Here is a 20,651-nt window from a genome sequence, read left to right as displayed (position 1 = left end):
AAAAGAAGATAAATGCTTCTGAATCTGATATTTAATAAAGAGTTATAAGCATGCAATCCTGGAATGCATGCAGTTCAACATAATTTCAGTATAAAAATAACATTTCAGGATAAAAGGAGTTGCACTCTTATTTTTGGTTTCTTGAACGTTTGTTTAAAATTTCAGCTGTATTAATTTCTATTACATAGTGATATGAAAAATAGCTCTTACAAATGCTAACCATCATCCAGCTATACTGAGCAGATGATAGAGACACATACCAAACAATATAAGTTTTGCCTCTTAAGAAAAACCTTCTTTATGCACTTGAGAAAATAGATTGCTTGGGCTAGGTTCAGAAAATGAAAGACCTTTTTTTATATACTTAATTGCATAAAAGAACTGAAATGTTCAGTCATCTCTTACCCTCTTAAGGCACCTCTGAAGAGTCTAGAATTTGGAGCTGTAAGAGGACAGGCGAGTGTGCTGGGAGTGTGATCAGGAATTGCTCAAACTTGTGCACATAGTACTTTGAAGCACTTAGGCAGATAGAGGCATGAAGAGTGTGTTTGCCACATGAGCTCACTGGCGTTCTGAGAAGGGAGATAAAGTTTTCATATCTTTATTGTACCACCCTTATCTTTTTATAAAGCCAACCCTTGTAGATCTTGCTTTTGAAGAGCCTTGGCAGAGATATTTTTCTGTTAATTTTAAGCTGAAGCAGAGTGGCAAAACCTGATCACAAAACCCACTAAGCGCAGTTTGTTTAAAACTGCTCAATATTGGTATCAGTTTATTGACTGTGGATTTGTCCCTCAATTACCAGTGCCCACGATGGCAGGAGCTAATGCACTGCAAATCGCATTGGAGTGGCTTTATTAGATTTAAACTTGATACACACTTATGTAAAGATGGAATTGTTTATGACCCTGGTTTGGCAGCCAGCAGGTACAGGCTGCATCAGGCTAGCAGGGCAGGAGCAATGTTCTTCAGTCAAGAACTTGTGCTGAAAATTCTGTCATGAGTTCCAGGGTGCAGCTTGCAGGCCCAAACCTGCAGGTCATTATCTGTCCATTCAAAAAGGAGTTAACTGGGTCCAATCTGTAAAATGGTCTGAGAGGAGTAAATGGATATGAGCATGTGATACTCAGTAGGAGTCAGTTTTACTAACAAAATAGTTTTCAGGTAGCTAAATCAAAGCTAAGGCTATTCTTTTGTTATTCTTTTGAATACTTTTGTTCCTTAGTATTTGAACAAAAAAAACTGCTGTTGATTTTTCTTTGTAAGATTTAGCTAGGCTTCCTACAGCACCTAAAGAATATTGAGGCTACTTGAGAAACTTTAGTTTCCAAATTATTGTATTAAAAAGTGCTTAGGGCTTCCAAAACCTTTGAAGGAGCTGTTATAAAGTGAGATACATAATCTGGGTGAAATGCTCATAAGCAAGATGCATATCTCTTCAGCTGAAATAATTTTCTTAATGCCTACAGGTACTCACTTTCACTAAAAGATTTCTTGGTTTAGCTTAAAGCTCTGGACTGAGTATCCTTCTGCCTCAGTTGTAAATAAGGAAAAGTTGCACTGCGAGTAGCAAGGTTGTAGTGGTTTAAAAGGGCTGTAAATAAGATCAGAGTTAAGCCAATAATGAGCCTCTTGAGACTAAAACTGTGCTAAACTCTAGGCACCTTTGAGCTGTGATTCTAGAGACCATGTCTTAGGAGGTCAAGACTGGCTTCTCAAAGGGCACCTGTTCCAGTGTGGACTTTAAAACCTGAACAGATTAAAGGGAAAGGTTGTGAACTGAGTCACAGCTGCCACTGTTGTTTAAACAGAGACTCCTTCCTAAGTGGCAGTTGACTGCAGCTACTTTTCTTTAGTACAGCTACACAAGCTCAGGCTTGCTTTAGGTGGCCTAAAAAACTGGAGAGCCTGAGCATGACAGAGATCAAACTCTGCAGACACTGGTGTTGCTGGGTCAGATGTTTCACCTGTGGCAAATGTGGTCATGTCCTTAGCACTTCTAATTTTGCCTCCCTTTCCATTCTCCAGGGAAGAAGTCAATGACAAATTACGAGACATGCCAGATGGAACATTCCTGGTGCGCGACGCATCGACCAAGATGCAGGGAGACTATACTCTGACACTGAGGTGAGCACTGAGCACTTGTGGTCCCCTCAGCAAAGCCCTGAGGAGCTGCTGCCATTCTAGTGACAGCCCTGGCTGTGTAAAGCTCATGCAGCTCAAGCTGAGAGATGTTCCCAGTTCTGCACATCACAGAACAAGCAAATAAAGAGCCAGGTCTGACAGTCAGTTCTGCTCTGTGCACTGAGTCCTGTGCCTCACTAAGTACTACCCTGAGGATCTCTGTGTGGATGAGATGGGACTCAGGGAGGAGAGCTGCTCAGGAGTGCTTCATGGTTTCAGAACTGCTAAGATAAAAAAGGTGTTTCTAAACCAGGCCTTTGATTAATGGGAGAGTGTTGAATACCTCATCAGCATGCAGCTCTGGAGAACTGAACACAATGTCTTGGTAAAAAGAGTATTTTGTGCTTTCTGATCCAAAGTTTAGGGAATATTGATTTGGAGCCATGTTCTTTTCTTCATGTCTGCACGTGGCAGGTTTCCCAGAGCTGCCCCAGCCCTGTCTGCTGCAGTTAGGCAGAAACCTCATGTGACTGCCTCTGGTGCCTTGCCCAGCCTGCCCAGCCACTTGCCTCTGACAGGCTCCCAAGGTTGATTGTTAGGGACAGGCAGGTGAGGCACGGAAGCCACAGCCTTTGTAGCACACCCTTGGGAGTTACTGTGATACGCAGGTACTTGATCCTGCCTTGAAATTCCATTGCCTTAGTGGTTGGTTTGATCCCAAGGGTGTAGTTAAAATTCTGCTTTAACTTCTGCCTCCAAGTTCACAGGCTATGTGCCAAGGTTTGGCATGATTTGGTTATTTTACTGAATTCTACTGAATTTTTGTCTTTAGGCGGCAAAATTGTAAGTACAGGAGAAGGACAGAACAGTGTCTAAACAGTCTGTTGTTGGGAAAAAAAGGAAAAAAGATCAGAACTATATTTGGGAAAACCACTAGACTATATAAATCTGGGTAACGACATGTACAACCATCTTGTAATCCTCAAAGGATATTGTAAATTCATGTATCCTGTATTAGCACCCATAATTCAAAAAGATTCATTAGTAATTGTATAAATCTGTATTCTGTTGTATACTATTAGTGACCCTGAATTGCAGGAAATTATGGGTTTGGGTTTTCTTACAGCTCCTTTATTCAGCCTTCAGAATTCTCCTTTTCCCTTGCAAAACTTCTGGCAAAGCTAGGACTTAAATACCATAAGCTGGCTCCAGAATGAACACATAGGAAGAGATTTACTTTGGGCTTTGTTCCTGTTCAAATAATCTGATGATAATTCTGTGTGTATTGACTCTTAAACTACTTAATACTACTGCTGTGTAAAGAATCACCGTGAAGGTGTGCAGTGTGGGAGCCACTCGCCCAGGAATTTCACTGGTGTCATCAGCCTTAGTGCTGATCAGGGATGGGAGGGACACAGCAAAACCTCTGAATGACTGTACTTTACAGGAAGGGTGGCAACAACAAACTGATAAAGATCTACCATCGGGATGGAAAATACGGCTTTTCTGATCCGCTGACATTTAATTCCGTGGTGGAGCTCATTAACCACTACCGCAATGAGTCCCTTGCTCAGTACAACCCCAAGCTCGACGTGAAGTTGATGTATCCTGTGTCCAGGTACCAGCAGGTAAGAGCTTCAGCAGACCCCAATGGCTTTTAGTGCAGACCAGAAAAAAATTGCAGATGTGTATAATTTTTTTTTATTGGTGGTTTATTTTTGTGTGTGTTTTTATTTGTTTTGCTTGGTTGGTTTTTTTGAAAACAGGACTTTTTTTTTCCCCCCAAAACTTTCATATTTGGCCTCACTTGCATCTTCCAAATTGTCCAACCATCTAAGCTGCTACATTTTATCAGGTTTCCAGTCTCCCTCTGAGCCCAACAGAGAATTTAAACCCTGACAGGCAGCAGAGTTGAACCTCTGAGAAACTTTTTAATTTCTCCATGGACCCTGGTGAACCCCCTGAGCGCTGTTGTCGCCAGTGCAGCCCATATGAGCTGTGCAGCTGTTCACTCTGTGCATAGCCATCTAAATTCTTCAATAATATTTTTTAAACTTTTATTCCGTAGCCCAAACCACATTTTTGCATTGAGGAAAAAGAACTGCAGAGCTTTTTAGAAGAGGAAAAAAACCCCAAACTCTGTTCTTTAACTGAAGTTTCTAAGCAATTTGCTTCCTTCTTTCTTGAACTGGGGATAGAAATCCTGAAAATAAGGTGTGGTGTGTTTTTGGAAGTTTAGGATTTTGGCATGGCCCTTGGTGTCCCATAGTTCCAGTTCCTTGTGTCTGTAAACTGTGGAACACGTTTCACAAAGGAAGGCAGATTTAGACACAGTGCTCTCTAGAAACTGGATTATAAAACATGACGCTAATGTCTGTAAAATGCAAATATGCATAAGTGGACAAATGAATACTCTTAAGGAAAAGCTGCTTTGCTTGAAGACTTAACAGCTCTTTGTATGTGCAGGATCAGTTGGTGAAAGAAGATAATATAGATGCAGTAGGTAAAAAGCTTCAAGAATACCATGCTCAGTATCAGGAAAAGAGCAAAGAGTATGACAAATTGTATGAAGAATATACCAGAACATCCCAGGTTGGTACTGCTTTGGCTCTTTGTAGAGTGTGTTTATTGTTGTTTAAAAAGCAAAGAATTTTTTCTATATCCTGTTAAGGCTAATAAAGGCAATATTATAAAAAAATCTTAGTAAATTGTGGAATACAGCAAGGAAGTTTCATATTTGATGGAAACAGTGAATGTTGCTTGTTGCTGATAGTCCTAGAGGTATGGTGTGGGGCAAAGAGGAGCTGAACTTTTTAGTATAAAGGAAAAGCTGTGGAGAAGGCCAACACTTAGAAGCTTTATACTGCTGAGTGTTTCCAGCTGCCACATGCTGCAGTGAGAGTTGTAGCGGGATTTGTCCAGGTTTTTTGTGAAATCATGTGCAAGTCAGTTACCAGATATTATGCATTAAGGAAGTGTGAATACAGTATTTGGACTGCTTCTTGAAAAATAAGATAGTTCATGTATGGGGAGGAGGTTTGCTGGCAGTCTTCCTGCAAACTAAGATGGAAAATATGACTAAAATGTTTGATGGGTTTGCAGCCTAATAGAGAGCATCATGTAGGGGAGGAGGGTAGACTTACAGGGAGTAAGTCTGCCTGGTTCTTTCCTGACCCTACTCAGACATCTGACTGAATTTAAAGCTGATTAATCCTATTTTAACTAAGTGGGGGGAAAAAGTATCATCTTCTCAGTCAGTTTAGGGAACGTAATCGAGTCTTGCATTGTCATCTGTATTATGAACAAATGATGAAGGACTCTTTCCTCACACAGGAAATTCAGATGAAGAGAACTGCAATCGAAGCATTTAATGAAACAATTAAGATATTTGAGGAGCAGTGCCACTCACAAGAGCGATACAGCAAAGAATACATCGAGCGATTCCGCAGGGAGGGCAACGACAAAGAAATTGAGCGGTGAGCTCTCAGGTTCTGTTTGCTTACCTGGAAACAGTGGTGTCCACACTGACACTGCCATTACAGCATCATATAAATCATATAAGCCACTTTGTAAGCTCAGTGTTTCTGAGACCTTCCCTCAAGGTATCTCAGCCTTCAGTAAAGCTCTCTTCTCTCAAAGAATTGCAGAGCTGGGAAATCTCTGGATTATCCTCTCTTACCTTCAGTAAATCAAGATACTGGGATGAGGACCAGGAAAGAACAGGAAATATGGTTTAATTTGTTTATCCCATTTCTATTTGGATTTGCTCAGAATATAATTCAGAGAACTCTGTATTTGCAAACTGTGAAATGTACATAAATCTGGTAAATCTCATTGTCCATAGTTGGTTTTAGTCGCTTTCAGAGATCACTGTTTAGTAGCTGTCATCTAACAAATTCAGTGAGTGCATTGTTTGAAACTGCCCTTCCAAGAGGGTATTAGCAGAAAAAGGTGGATCTGGGCCTTCGAAGAAAAGGCCAGGTATAATGCCTCACTTGACATAGTGCTTTATGAACCACATTAATGAGGTTTTTGGACCAGGAACAGTTACCTGTAACAATCTCACTATGCACTTGAGGTGCTTCGTTCTGAGTAAAGACAATTATGAAGCAAAAGATGTAATTTTCCTGAGTCACACAAAATCTGCTAACTAGTCTTGAACGAAGAGACAGGCAGCATTACTTCCTTGTAGCTCTTGATAGTAATTGAAGTTTGCATTTGATATCTTGCTATTGCTGATGCCTGTAGTGGGCTTGCATAATTGATACAACAAAAACTGAATCTGACAGTGAGGGAGGAATCTGTTCTAGCTTAGCTTCCTGCAGAGAATTTCTTCCTGCATATCTACCAGAAGGAAATATATTAAGGTAAACTGAAGGTTGCAAGCCCTCTGACAAGAGGTCTTTCCTGTCACTCATACAGTAATTTTCATGTAAGGATGAGGTCAAGGGAGGAGTTACTGTTATGGCAGTTCTGTGATACTCTTCTGTAAGTCCTACCAGTAGGTTCAGTCCTTCTGGGCTGGTTTAACCTCTTCTCTCATACTCATTTGTAGGATAATGATGAACTACGAAAAATTAAAATCACGCCTGGGTGAGATCCATGACAGTAAAATGCGCCTGGAACAAGACTTGAAGAAACAAGCTCTGGACAACAGGGAGACTGATAAGAAAATGAACAGCATCAAGCCTGACCTAATTCAGCTCCGCAAAATCAGAGATCAGTATCTTGTGTAAGTAAGCCTGACCCATACCTCAGAATAGTGTCTCTGATGAATCTGATTAATGGCTGTTTCCATCAGGATAATGAGAGTTTAATTTTCTTTTCATAACCAAAATTCTGTTGATGTTAAGGTGCTACAGTCTGGCAGTGGATGTCTGAGAGCTGGTTGGCTTCTTCATGACTTCATTATTTAAAGAGCCAGCCACAACTAGGTGCACAATCTGCATCTCCTGTAAATAAAGAATTTAAGAAAAATTAGTTATAAACAAAACCTGTGGTTGCTAAAACAACAGATGGTAGTACTTTTTTTCTGTTATATTTCTTATACCCACATTTGATTTCACCACAGTTATCCAGCTTCTAATGTCCCTGGGCTGGACACAGACTGTTTCTCCTGTGTCTGAGCTTCAGCTTGCTGACTAAGAAGACCCATACATGTGCTCTGATGTATAAATGTTCTCTTCTTCTGGCAGATGGCTCAATCACAAGGGGGTGAGACAGAAGCGAATAAATGACTGGCTGGGGATCAAAAATGAAAATATTGATGAGTAAGTGTCACTATACATATGATTTTATTGAGAAGTGTTCCATTACTAAGTGTTTTCTCTTGTGGGATTGGTAACAAAAACTACCAGTTTCTCAATAAAAGACTGGAGTCATGTGATGTCATGTGAGGCAGCAACTCTGCTGAAACATGTAGGATTAAAATTAAGATCTAATTTGAAGCCTTTAATATATGTTTGTTAGGAGCCCAACCTCCCAATTTGGGCAATTGGTATTTCTTTGTATGATTTCTGTGAAAATAACTCTGCTTATTAACTCCTTTACTGATCACTGGTTAACAAATGTATCCTCTCAGCACATACTTTGTGAATGAAGAAGATGAAAACCTGCCACATCATGATGAGAAAACTTGGTTTGTCGGGGATCTCAACCGTGTCCAAGCAGAAGACTTGCTCTGTGGGAAACCTGACGGAGCATTTTTAATTCGCGAGAGTAGCAAGAAAGGATGTTATGCTTGTTCTGTGGTGTAAGTCTGTTTTCCTTTTTGTTCCAACTACTCGATTCATAAATCTCTACCAAAGCTCTTTATTTTGGAGAACAAAAGCCAGGCCTAGCTTAGGCCTACCCATTGGAATGTGTTGCATGTTTGCAGGAAAACCGGCATGGTAAAAGCTTTGTAACAAAAATGTGCTTTGAATGTGCAATAGCTGTAGTCCTGCAGCCTCTCTTCACTTCCCACAGTTGTTAGTACAAAGGTCTGAAATATCCCAACTTGAAGCTCTGTAGTAAGGGCTAAGTTAGGGCCTAATTCTCCCATATTCTTCTGTGCTAAGGGACACATGGGAAGAACTAAAGCAGGTGTGACATCCTCCATTCTCATTTTCAGACATTCCCAACTCTAGATCTTTGTCTTGTGTGTGTAAGGTAATGGTGATGCTTCAGAGGATTATTTGTGAGCAGTAGCTTTGATGACATTCACACAGCCTTGCATTGATTTCTTGTATTTCACTTCATTTTATGCTGGTGTAATGAAGGTCAGAAATTCTCCAACTCCATTATCTAAAAATCCTTCAAGCTTGTCCTGGAGTCCAAAATGGCTTTCACTGATTTATTTCACATGAGGTTAATTGCTTCTGAGCACAAGTCTGAGAAATGAATATATGAAGGTTTAGCACCTCAAGGTAACTGAAGACTGTAGTATCTGCTGTGTTCCATTACTGTTGATGTAATGAACATTCCACTGTTCATTACAGTCACTCAAATGTTGGGTTCATCAGATGCTTTTGTTTGGTTGGGATCATGCTACAGGCTCAAAACGGGGTGGCACAAAGTAACCTGTTCCTACATGTGACTGGGATTGTAACAGGCTCCAATACAGGGATTACATAATACCTGATCTTTCTGGCAGATAAATTTTTCTGGCTGCTTTGGAATCGCTGTGCTCCAGTAGCTGCTTTGCCAAGTTAGAGACTCGGTCACTATGGCTTCAGATAATGAATCAGCTTGAACCTGTCCCATGCTTAACATTAAAAAATGCACATGGAAGGTTAGCCCCTGTGTTTCATGGAATACTTTGTAGGTCCTGATAATTTGTGGGTTTTGATTTCTTTGCTTAGTGGAAAGGTTTCTAGGTGAGTTGAACGCAAAGTCATTGCTGACTTCGGGTGCTTATCTTCCTGGTTCAGTTATTGACTTTTTTCCCAAGGACCATTTGGACAACAATGCAGTAGGGAATTGTACTGCTGGGGTGGAAGAGCCCTCTTATGTGGATTATTATGCAAGAGTGTTTAATCACATGCCCTGAAGCCCTGTTTCTTCACAGACTATATTAATCTCCTCCACTTGCATCTACTGGGTCTTCCATTATGTAATTCAGTGACTGGCAGAGATGCTGCATTAGTTAATTGTTAATAGACTGTCACTTTGGGTTTGTCCTTTTATGTTAAACTCTCCTCTTTCCTTTCCTTGCAGAGCTGATGGAGAGGTGAAACACTGTGTGATCTACAGCACTCCAAGAGGTTATGGGTTTGCAGAACCGTACAACCTGTACAGCACACTTAAGGATTTGGTTCTTCATTACCAGCAGACATCCCTTGTCCAACACAATGATTCCCTAAATGTCAGGCTTGCCTATCCTGTCTACGCACAGATGCCCCCCTCTCTCTGCAGGTAAATTTTGGGGAGGAGGAAAGTGTTGGCTTATCTTGGATTCTTTTCTACGATTTTTATTAGAACTCGGAGGGCATTCTTTCTCCTTAGACTGCTTGTTTTGCACAAGAAGTGATTCTGTGAATGTGAATCAAAAAGAGGCCTAGCAGCAACAAGACGACAACTTGGGTGTAGGTGTCCTGGTGCTACCTTAAAAGCTCAGCTGTGCTTTTACACCGATACTTTTGTTTCCTTATGAGGGGAATAAACTCAACGCAACGCATATGAAAATACTGGAAGCAGAGCATCATTTTATGGAGATGATTTTTTGCCAGGCACCTTCAGTGGAACTTCTAATTGGATTTTGTTTTCTCTTGTTCTAGTAGACACAATTTGAAGCCTCTACCCGAGGCACTGGTAATGTCTTTCAGTCTTAAACTCCCAACAAACTAGGGGGAAACTCTGCCACAGCAATTCTTCTCTGCTAATTTTAGCAGCTTCACTGCGATTCAGCAGGACTTCCAAAAGAGGGCTTGTCTTGAGGTAGCGTGGAATTTGGTGAGAGAAGACCAAAGGAATTATGGGAAAGCTTCAGGTTTTTATTTAAATGGAAAAATGCTTGTAAAAGGAAAGTTGCTTTATTTTTTTGCCAACAGTAATGAAGTTTTGGTTTCAATGGCACTACAGGTCTTCGCTTAAAGGAAACATAACCAAACTGAACATGCCAAAACTTTGTTCGTTGCTAGATCGAGCACTTACAGGGGAGGTTGCGTTAGCATCCGCACATACTTTCTGCACCAAAACTTGAAACAAATAAAAGGAAAACTAAACATTGTCTGGCTTCAAAACACTAAATTTGTCTGATCTGATGTAATTGCTCACTCTCCTCTTTCTTCACTCCCCCTCCTCTTCCTCAGCTTGGGATTCTGTTTCCAGAGTTTTAATGATGCTGTGCTTCAGAATGTAAACCAGAATGAAGCTTGCACTGACCTGCTGCAGGTCTCTTGCTGAACAGTGACAGACTCTTGTAACACTTGATTTTGGTACAGAAGAGGTCGGTGTAATCAAATGCTCCTGGATGGCTTATTGTACCCAGTTCTTTGGTGGGGTATAGTTGCTCCCAGTTGTAAGAAGTGAGCATGCTAATCCTAGATCTCCTCTGATTTGTTCTTTGCAAGCTGGGTTCTGAACTCTCACACCACTGCAGCCAAGCAAGATTTTACTCTGGTATAATCTAAATTCCCTTGTAGTTATTTTAGACATGATGCAAAACACAGGAAGGGATGAGAGCCATACTCCTCAGTTACTGGATGTCTGGTACCATCCTTTGGCAAGGGCTGCTGTCAAATACTGGAGCGGGTAGTCCTGGGCTTCATCAACTACAGCAATCATCAAATAAATCCCCTCCCTGGAAAGTGTACAAAGCAGCTTATTTCCATTCCGTAAGCTTCTAAAATGAAAAAGAGCTAAGTTTGGCAAACTGAACCACTTGGCATCAAAGCACAACTGGCAAAGTAATTGTTCAGCGTGCAACCTTGAAAGTTACTTTTGTTCCCATTACTGGAAGCGTTTCCCTTGCAATGCACCCATTGTGCAGGACAGGAAGCAGACAGTCATGCAGGTCTGAGAATGCTGGAGACCCGTTTCTGACCCTGGGGCTGATTTCCTGTTCCAATGGCTTTTTTCTGTAATGCCTGGGCAGTAGTGCCAGGCTTGTTGATGTATATTGTTTACACTAGAAGTATTATTTCACTGAATGTCTTGAATTCACAAGTAGGGAAGTGACAAGGCTGGAGCACTGACAGCCATTGCAGGAAGGGTAGTCTGGTTGCCTGGCATGCCATGACATTTTTTATTTTGCACTAATGACCCTGACACATCCCAGATACTTCCTAATTGGCCAGAGTGCAATTTCAGGCAAGGAATTCTGTAGGTGCCACTTTTCTCATTTAAATAATACCCTACAAGGCTTAATTAAATCTCAAAACTGTGTGAGAGAAGAATAAAATTCACATAAGCTGCTATGTCAAAATGAACCACATCTGTTTGTGTGTCCCTTCTACTTCCCCAGGAAAAAAGGAAAAATGAGACATAGCCTTTGCTGTTAGTGGAAATCTTGAATGGTTTCCTCAGTGGTCTGTGGACATGGAATTTTTTCTTGGCTAATTTGCAGTTCTAATCTGGTAGCTGTACAGCTGCCATTCTCACACCTCTCAGGCATCTAGCATTCCCTTGATGCTGGGCTGAGACCAAATGCTCAATGAAAGAAATCAGTTCAAAGGCACAAATGATAGCCAGGTGCCTCATGCTTCAGAATAACCTGTGTGAGAGGGGTGTCTGAATTTTCCCTGCCCTTGTGATCTCTCTGCACTCTCTTACTGACAGTGTTAACATTTGAGGCTGATGAGACCCATATTTCTGATCCCTGCTTTTGTAACAGAGGTAACCTGGCCAAAGTGTTTCACATCTGCCCCAATTTCAGGTCTGCCCCAATTTCAGGTAGGGCTCAGATTTGTTTTAAACAGGCACAAGTCTACTTCCAGGCTCATAAATCCTGGCACACCCTCGCAGTCCTGACAGCAGCAGGATAGCAGAGCAGGGCTGTCTGAAGTCTCCCTGTAGTGGAATCTGATTGATCCTGTGAGGTCTGGTCCAGGCTCCAGCCCTGGCTCTGCCAAGGTAAATACAGTGTAATTCCATTAGCATCTGTGAAGGTAGCTTGGCTTTATCGTGGTGTGAGTGAGTTGGGACTCTTGGCCCTTTGCTCCCCGAGCTCTTTTTGCTGATCACAGGTGATGTATTTGCTGTGAATGATGGAGCCAGGGCCAATAAGCCATCCTGAAGTGTTCTTTGAAGTTCTGTTTTGCCCAAACCTTCGGAGCAGGGCTATGGGCAGACCAAGCCTGCATTCCTTGTACTGGCTCCATTATTTGAGCAGTCTCCTGAGGCTGTTTTGTCACTGTCTCTCCCTGTGTTGGTTTAGGCACCTGAAGTCCCAGCTGCTGCCATGGTTCCCCATTGACTCGCACGTGCTATTGCACAGATTCTTTCTGCAACTATTTTGCACTCATAGAGAAAATGAAAATTGTTATAAAATCAACTGACAGGTGTAGCTGGTGTGATCTATGGGGCAAGGGCTTGGTCCTGCACCTCTCATTGTGCTTGGCCTAATTCTGTTTGCTCAGTAGCATTAGACCTGTGAGAGAACCCACAGCTTCCAGGAGCTGCTCTACACTTGCATGACTGAGAAATCAGAAATGGGCCTGTGAGGTGCAGGATTACACCCCAGGATGAAAAGCAGCTGTTAAGCTTGAAACAAATACAGGAAATGTGAACAAAGAGGCAAAACAAAGAAACTCAAGTTCTTTTAAAACAGTAAGATGTGAGAAGGTTTTAATTTTAAGAGTCAGAACATCAGGAGGAAAGGGGGAAGTAGCCTCACTGTCGTAGCAGCCATCTGGTACCAGGCTGCAGTTAAAGGAACATTGATCTCACTGACCCATGTTGTATTAAATATATATGTAGAGTTGAATAAATAACTTTTGCACAGTGTTAAATGGGGGAGGGGGGAGGGGATGTTGAAACTCAAATATGCACAGTTTCTTCTAATCTGTTTTGAAGTATATTTGCAGGGAATTAGGGGTGTTTCAGTATTTTGTGTTGGTATGGATGGAAATCAGGTCTGCTTCCACAGTTGCCATTGGCCCCATTGTATCAGCCACGAGTGCCATGTTTTTGAAGTTAGTAACTTATAAATCTTTTCCCATTAGTTTGTTTGTTGATTACAAGTAATCTGAGCATGGGAAGAACCAACCAAGAAACAAGAAGGATATCCCAACAGATGCTTCACTAATGTGTGAAGCAGTAATGTGCAATTGTCCACCTTCTGATACTGGAGTGCTCTAGTTTTGGGGGTTTTTATTTCATTCTCATCAGCAGTAAGTGAGTTGCTGCTTTGCACCATTGGTAGTTGCAATCTAGAGTTGTATCCAGTATAGCCCTTTGTCTTATGCCAAAAATAAAATGCTCTTTCCACACTCATCTCTCTTGAGGTGGCAGATGTTCAAGAAGTTTTCCATTTAATGTGATGGGCCTGATTCTTTTCTCGCTGACACTAGTGTTAGCAAGACTTCCACAACCAAAAGCCATTCCCAAGGAAAAACTTGCATTTAATCACAGCTGAATTCTAGTCACAGCAGGGCAAACATCAAAGTTTTTCCCTTGCAAAGCCAGGCAACTGTGATGGGACTGTGGAAATGAATGTTGACACTTAGTGCTGTTTTGGGGAGGAGAGGAGAAGGATGAGGGTCTTGGTTGCCCCAAATCCTGGGCTCTCTGCAGGCTTAGGTGGCACCATGTCTGTACCTGAACGCTGTGGCTGTTTAAAACAGCAGAATTGCTATAGGAGTGTCACACTTTAAGTTTGGAAAAGCCCCTTATTTGGTACTTGAACAATCTCGCTTCTGTTTTTGAATGTCTGTTTATTTTTTTATTTTTTGTTACACTAACAGGGAATAAAAATCTGAAATGTTAGTGAGTCTTGTATGCTTGCTGCATTGTGCAGACATGAAACAGGTACTGCTTGTGGATCAGAAGGGGTAAGAGACAGACAGGTTCAAAATGCAGTTTTACAAAGCACTATGATGGGTTTGGGGTTGTTTTGTTTAGACCATGTTTAAAATCAAGTTTCCTTAGATGTAGTTTCCTTATGGTTGATTTGCAATCTCTGCTTTTGCAATAGCAGAATCAAAATAACATTCCCGAAGAACAAAAATGCTGTGAGGGGAGGGGGTCAGGCTTGCTCAAATTCAGCATTCAAAGCAAATAGCTTTAGTGGAGAGGAAGGATCAGCACCCTAAAGCATCCCTCTGGTTGTAGTTTGATGAAGCAGGAGACAGACCATGAACCAGAAACCTCTGCCTGGAACCATGAAATAAGAGGAGATGCCAGAGCAGACCCTTCCCTTTGGAATAACCAGTTGTAATCTCCTTAAAGGCACATGCAGGAGAGGTTTAGGGAATTGGTACAAGTCCTTGAGGAGCTGCTGCCCTTTCTGTATGGGAAGGGAGCTTGCACTGCTGATCCCCTTGTTTCCCTTGGCACTGGGAGAAGGGAAGGACCAGCCCAAAGAAGAGCTGGCCTGTTCCTCAGGAGGCTGGGCCAGTTCAGCCCTGCGTGAGCAGCAGCTTTGGACGGGGTTACGTGAAGTTTGGCCAACATTTTTGTGAATCTTGCATTCTGTGGGCAGAAATACTTTCCACCGAATGAGGGGGGGGAAAAATCTCTCTTGAAATCTTTTCAGTTCCTTCCTGTTTGTTCAAAGGGGCAGATTGGGAGCTTTAGCTTGTTAACTGTTTAGATGATGACAGTGCTTGAAGTGCTGGTCTTTGGGGCTGGCTCCATACAATTAATGCAGAATTTGCATTTTTAAAATTGCTTTTGGCATAGACTCACCTTATTTTATGACTAGACTCACCATTTGTTCTAAAGTTTGCCTTTAAAAAATGTAATATGAGCTTCAGAGGCAAGGAAAAAAAAAAGTGAGACGGGCCCTTTTTGGTAGAAAAAACCCCACTTTGTTGATCAACCTGTATTAGAGAAAGCAGCTTTAATTTGATGCCCCCTCCACCACCTTCCCTTGGGATTGCTTCTGTGAGATTGGCATTGGCAAATGAGGGGAGGGACATTCCCTGTGTCCAGCAGCACCGCTGCCATGCACTCTCCAAGTGCTTGTAGCAAGAGGCTCGGGATCGTTTGGAGAAAGTTCCTGCATCCAAAGACAAAAGAAAAGGTCTCTAAGGGTGACTGTCACCCCCCAGCAGGGGCTTGTAGGATGCTGGGGCCAGCCCCGAGCTGCCCCAAGGTAGCAGGGGGGGCTCACATTCAGTCAGCTGGGTCAGGGTTTGAATCTGTTTTGTTTTCGTGAGTGACTTCTACATCCAGCAAAGATCTGTTTGATGAAAACCTGTTAATTTTGTATATCTGGCTGTTTATTGCACCATGGGATTGTAATGGTCTGCATCATCCGTGTGTGTGTGTGCGCGTGCGTGTGTGTGTATATGTACTGTATGTATATAGATATATGTAAAATATATTCACGTACACATTTATATGCATTAGCTGTAAGTGGCACTGCCCCTTGAAAATAAAACAAAACTCACTGTTAGCGCATTCTGCCACGTGTTTAGGCAGAATTGGGTTGGTTTTTTGTCAAACGAAAAGGAGTTTATTGTATTCATCTTGCATATGTGCTTCTGAAATGCTGAACTCTGGATTTCCTCGGGGGGGTTGCTACTATATTTGTAAACAGAGTTGATTTGGGGTGTTATTTACTCTGGGACAAAACATTCAACCGTGTCCCAAGCAAAGGCTTAGCAAAAGAAACCCCTCTTGCTCTCCTGTGAGATGCAGTGATTGTTTGCACGTTCCAGTGGCCCCTCAGTGCCCCCTGTCCAGAGCTGATGTGCAATGGGTGGTGTTGGTGCGTGTCCCTTTGTGAGTGGACTCTTTGTACAAGGTGTGGTTCAATGTAAAGCATGAGTGGGTGTTTGATCTTGTGTCGAGGGCTGAAATAACAGCACACTCCTTTGTACAACCTTTGCATCAATGTTTCTGCTTTTCTTTGACTTCTTTTTTTCTTTAAGGGAAACTGCATCTGTTAAGAACCTGCTTCTCCAGAAGCTATTGAATTATTTTGTTTTCCAGATGAATTCCAGCATGTAACTTTGGTACTCTTGTTTGTTATTTGTGTAAAATCTGTTCTTCTGTCGTTTATGGTGTAGTCGGGGAGGGGGGTGGGGGGAAGAAAAGAAATAAAAAAGGAATTCATGTAGTTTAACTTTTAAAGAAAAGAAACAAACTGCTTCATAAGGAAACCAAGTGTATGTTAGTGTTTTCTGACAAGTCATCCTGTAGTTTCTAGCTCAGTAATGCAACACTGTACTTGTCACCGGGTGTGTTACAATTTTGCTGTACTTTCTTTTACTAGATGGTTGGGCTTTTAAATCCCAGACACTAAGCATCCTGGGCCTACTTGCTCTAGATCAAAAAAAAAATGCAATAAAAAAAAATTGCAATAAAGCACATTGACATGTAATGTTTTAGAAGGATGTACTGACAGCTGTTTCTAATAAATTCCAAACTGCAGCGTGGTTGGGCTGCCTTGGTGTAGCTGTGTCTGTCTCCCAGCCGAGGCCATGGGCATCATCTTGAACAGAAGCTTTAAAAAAAAAAAAAAAGACTTGCAGAGGTCTGATTTCCTCTAGGCTGGAGAGAAAGCCCCTCCTGGGGCTGGGAGGAGGGAGGAATACACGTAGCACACGCGCGCTCCTTAATGGAGCCTTCCCCGTTCTCCTTTCACAGCTCTTCCGAGGGAGCAGGAGCCATCAGCAGTGTTCTGCATGGCTCACTGCTTCCTCTGCCAGCAGGGAAAACCACCTTTGGTGATGCCACTCTTGCTGCTGGGGGGAGAGGAGGGCATGCACCACTTGAGCAGACTCAGGAAAGACATGGCTCAGCTGCATCCACTCACCTGGATCTTGCAGGAGTTTGGGAAATCACTGTTTGCTTTCCCAATTCCTTCATGAGCACCAGGCATTGGAACCACTGAAAAATCAGTGAGTTTGGGGGTGGTGTTGCTGATCCTCTTTCATTACAAACACAGGTGATGGCAGGAGGGCGGACCCTGGGGGGATGTAGTGCCCCTTAAATTTGGCAGTCAGATGGGATGCCACCCGAGCATCCTCAGAAATTTAGGGACAGTGGCTGTGGCTGTGTGTGGCTCGGTGTTTTTGCAGCCCCATGAGTCAACCTTTTTGCAGACTAACGAGCAACATTTTTCCAACCTCCTGAGTCAACCTTTTTTTAAAAAAAATGCTGCATCAGCATTTTTCACAGGGCCGTGTAAGCCTTTTCAGCTGCTGAGTCAGCATTCCCTCCATCACCCACACCAGAGGCCCCTCCAACAGCAGGCAGGGAGCACCCAACTGGGGAGAAAAGCCCCTGATCATGGTGCAGGGGAGCTGGGAGCACCCACATGGTGGGTTGATGGGTTCATTCAGTCATCTGCCATTATACCCAGCAAGGAGCTCACCCCATGTTGCAGCACCTCGGGGTGCTCCCTGCTGTCCTGCCCACAGCACTGGAGGGATGCAGCCCCTTGGAAACATCACCTGGAACAGCAGCAGCCACGTGGTACCCAAGGGATGAGCCATGGGCTCTGTGGGCCAGTGTTCACTGCACTGGCACCCCCAGGCATGAGGAGAGCAATGGGGAAACAGCAAGGAGCTGAGAGGACTCTGCAAGGTGCTCCAGGGGCCTGGCTCTTTTTTATTATTATTTAATTTATTTCTTTTTAATAAGGGCTAATGAGGCAGAATTGCAGGAAAGATGTAAGTCACTAATTGGCGAATGGATTTCCAGGGCTTTGCCAGGCTGCTCGTTGTGTTATGAAAACATCACAGCCAGAGCCGGCGTAGGAAATTTCCAAGCGGCCCTGCTGACTGGATGGAAAGAAAAACACCTCCCAGCTCAGATGTCTTCTCAGAGAAAGGGCAGATCCCGAGGATTTTTCCATCCTCAGCAGTTCCACAGAGCTTCCTGCAAGCCCCCTGGATTCCCCCCACTCACACACAGGACCCTTCCCAGGGGCAGGCAGTGGCTTGGCAGCCCCAGGCATGGCACCACAGGGCAGGGCTGCAGGAGGGATGGACAGAAGTCCCCAGGCTGCTTTCATGAGATTTCTCTTCTGCCCTATCTAGGAACCCACTGTAGTGGGAGATTCATGTGAGGATCTTGCCCATGGGAAAAAAAATCTGTCAGGAAAATCCCAAACATCTCCAAAAGCCCATCCTCCCCCAGCCATAATGCCTTGATGTAAGGGATCAAGGTTTGGTTTGAAACCTGGGGCTTGTTGCAGCAACCAAGCTGCTCCACTTTTCCTCCTTGGTTTCATCTCTCAAAACAGACTTATTTTAGTCTAATAGTTTAGTTTAACAGACACTGTGTTGCTGGGCAGCAGGAGCAACACAACCACAGCCATGGCTCTGAGTACCACAGTCATCAGTAAAGGGCAGGGTGGTGAGTGTGCTGCACAGCACCTTGAGCAGCCCAAAATCCATGAGGGATGTGGTTCTTTGTCCCCTCCATTCCACTGCAACATGCACAGCTGGAATGTGGGATCCATCAGGTGTCTCTGCCATGAATGAAGCACCTGAGCCTGGAAATGCAGTCAGGGCAGCTGCTTCAGACACAAGTCCCACTGGGGCTGGGGTTGGGGTGAATGTGAAGGTACCCAAAATAGAGGGAGCTGCCTGAATCCCACAATTTATCCCTGTGAGACGTGAGATGCAGCATTTCCCTCCTGGGAGCACCAAGTCCAAGCTTGGAGCAGCAGTCAGCAGCTTTCAAATGAACTGCTGGATTAGGGTTGGCCAGAGACCCAGAATCCCCATTTCATGGGAAATATCATAGTCTTGTTTGTCAGGCTTCATCCAAATTGGAACAAAATGGTAATGCACAAAATTTGACTCTGAAAAATACTTTCAAGGGGGGGAAAAACATCCCACACTGATTTTTGTTGAGCTGGCACAGTCCCACACCAGCATTAGCCTTTCTATATCAATGTTATCCATGAGCCCAGAAGGGTCTGAAGGAAAGAGGCTTCACTCTGACCAACATAATCCACTTCCCTGGCTACTATTTTCTCCACATTTTATCTTGACTGTTATTTTCATCAAATCTGTTCTTTCTGATGGCAAATCTTTCTCACCGAGATCTAGTTGACTTGGAAGAGAAGTGATGGGTAGGGGACAAAATGCCAGGGCACACTCTGCATGATGTCTCTGTGCTCCCTGGGCAGAAGGTGTGATGGAGGAAGAAGAAAAGGCTGCAGAGCACCAGCCTGGGTTGCTGCCCACTCTCCTGCCTCCAAACCCATCCTTGGTGGTGGTGGTGGCTCCTGGGAAACACCATGGCCACCTCTGCCCAGTCACTGGTGTGTTTCAGGGCAAAACCCAGTGTGGGTTCCAGCTCTCCTGTGCACAGCAACCTGCCCAGAGCCCTTCCCTTCCCTGGTCCCACCAGACCCAAGAAATCCCCCCCAAATGAGGGGCAAAGCCTTGACCTCTCCCTTGGAGCAGGAGGAGGCAGCTCCTCACGTCCATCTGGCTCAGCCTCCCAGCCCTGATGCAGGCTAGAGCAGCTCAGGGCCTGGTTCCCAGAAGAGGGATAAGGAGCAGGGAGAGGAGCATGAGCTGTCACAAGGCCTCAGGGGCAAGCAGAGGCATGTCCCATGGTGGAGCATCTTCAGGCAGACTAGGATGGATGCCGGTAGGGCAGGGGCCAGGCTGCGCCCCTGCATCCCAAAAACTGTCCCTGTGCTCCTGCTTGGGCTTCTGGGCAAGATCCTGGCCTTGCCAGCTGCTGCCCCAGGGCTGTGCCCAGGAGAGGCACTCGATAGCCACAAGGCTGCTTCAAGCAGAGCTGTGGCTGGAGCATTTCCCAAATTTCCCTTTGCTCACACTTTCAAGGGAAGGGGCAGGATGGGTGCACTGAGCAGAGCCAGCCGCCCTGGGCAGGTGCTGTGCACGCTCCCGCCGCCGCCCTGCCAAAGGAAACACAAACATCCTCCCCAAAGAAAGCACTTTTCATCGGCAGCACAAGTTCCCATTTTTGCACAGGGCAGGTCTGTTCTGGGCAGCTTTCCCCAGCACACCACAGAGCCGGGCTGAGCCAGGGCCCGGCCCAGCTGCCCCGGCTGGGCTCTGGCCAGAGCCGCCCTTCCTGCCCCACGCTGGACCCGCGGAAACGCGGCCCCGCCACCACCTCCGGCACCTGGACAGGGCTTGGGCTGCCCTGCTGGGGGACACCTGCGAGCTAAAGGGGCTTAGTCAGCCTCAGAGTCCCTCCTGTGCTTGAGATGTGGCATTTGGGAATGTAGGAGCCTGGAGATTGGAGACCTAGAGGATGTGGGACCTTGCTTCTCCTCATTTCTGGTGAGGGGCATTTGGCCAAATCCAACTGTCCCAGCACTGCAGACAGAGGTGGTGAGGCCCCATAACCTAGAAGGAGCTGTGGAAGGGAAATTCCAGTGTCATGGAATGGTGCACTTCAATACAAAGCCAGGACAACAAACACAGGTTATTAAAAAAAAA

The 20,651-nt window shown here is 44.1% G+C and overlaps 1 protein-coding gene across 3 annotated transcripts in view; it reads left to right on the top strand.

Annotated features, from left to right (window-relative positions):
• PIK3R3 (phosphoinositide-3-kinase regulatory subunit 3) overlaps window positions 1–16,649 on the top strand; it is a 178,026-nt gene extending 161,377 nt beyond the window's left edge. For 2 of the 3 annotated variants that reach the window (XM_071436650.1, XM_071436651.1), the window contains 8 exons: window positions 2,029–2,127; window positions 3,572–3,752; window positions 4,591–4,716; window positions 5,458–5,600; window positions 6,680–6,856; window positions 7,320–7,394; window positions 7,706–7,876; window positions 9,322–16,649. In XM_071436650.1, the coding sequence (XP_071292751.1) occupies window positions 2,029–2,127; window positions 3,572–3,752; window positions 4,591–4,716; window positions 5,458–5,600; window positions 6,680–6,856; window positions 7,320–7,394; window positions 7,706–7,876; window positions 9,322–9,523 (1,174 nt within the window). In that variant the 3' untranslated portion in view covers window positions 9,524–16,649. The remainder of the gene's footprint in view (window positions 1–2,028; window positions 2,128–3,571; window positions 3,753–4,590; window positions 4,717–5,457; window positions 5,601–6,679; window positions 6,857–7,319; window positions 7,395–7,705; window positions 7,877–9,321) is intronic. The other variant, XM_071436652.1, reaches the window with a different exon arrangement.
• The last annotated feature ends 4,002 nt before the right edge of the window (window positions 16,650–20,651 follow it).

The sequence above is a fragment of the Agelaius tricolor genome, unplaced genomic scaffold, assembly GCF_023055355.1.
Source record: "Agelaius tricolor isolate 1412-34295 unplaced genomic scaffold, bAgeTri1.0.p SCAF_11, whole genome shotgun sequence".
Classification (NCBI taxonomy): domain Eukaryota; kingdom Metazoa; phylum Chordata; class Aves; order Passeriformes; family Icteridae; genus Agelaius; species Agelaius tricolor.
Note: the sequence above shows the minus strand (reverse complement) of the source record. Positions and strands in the feature narration are given on the sequence as shown.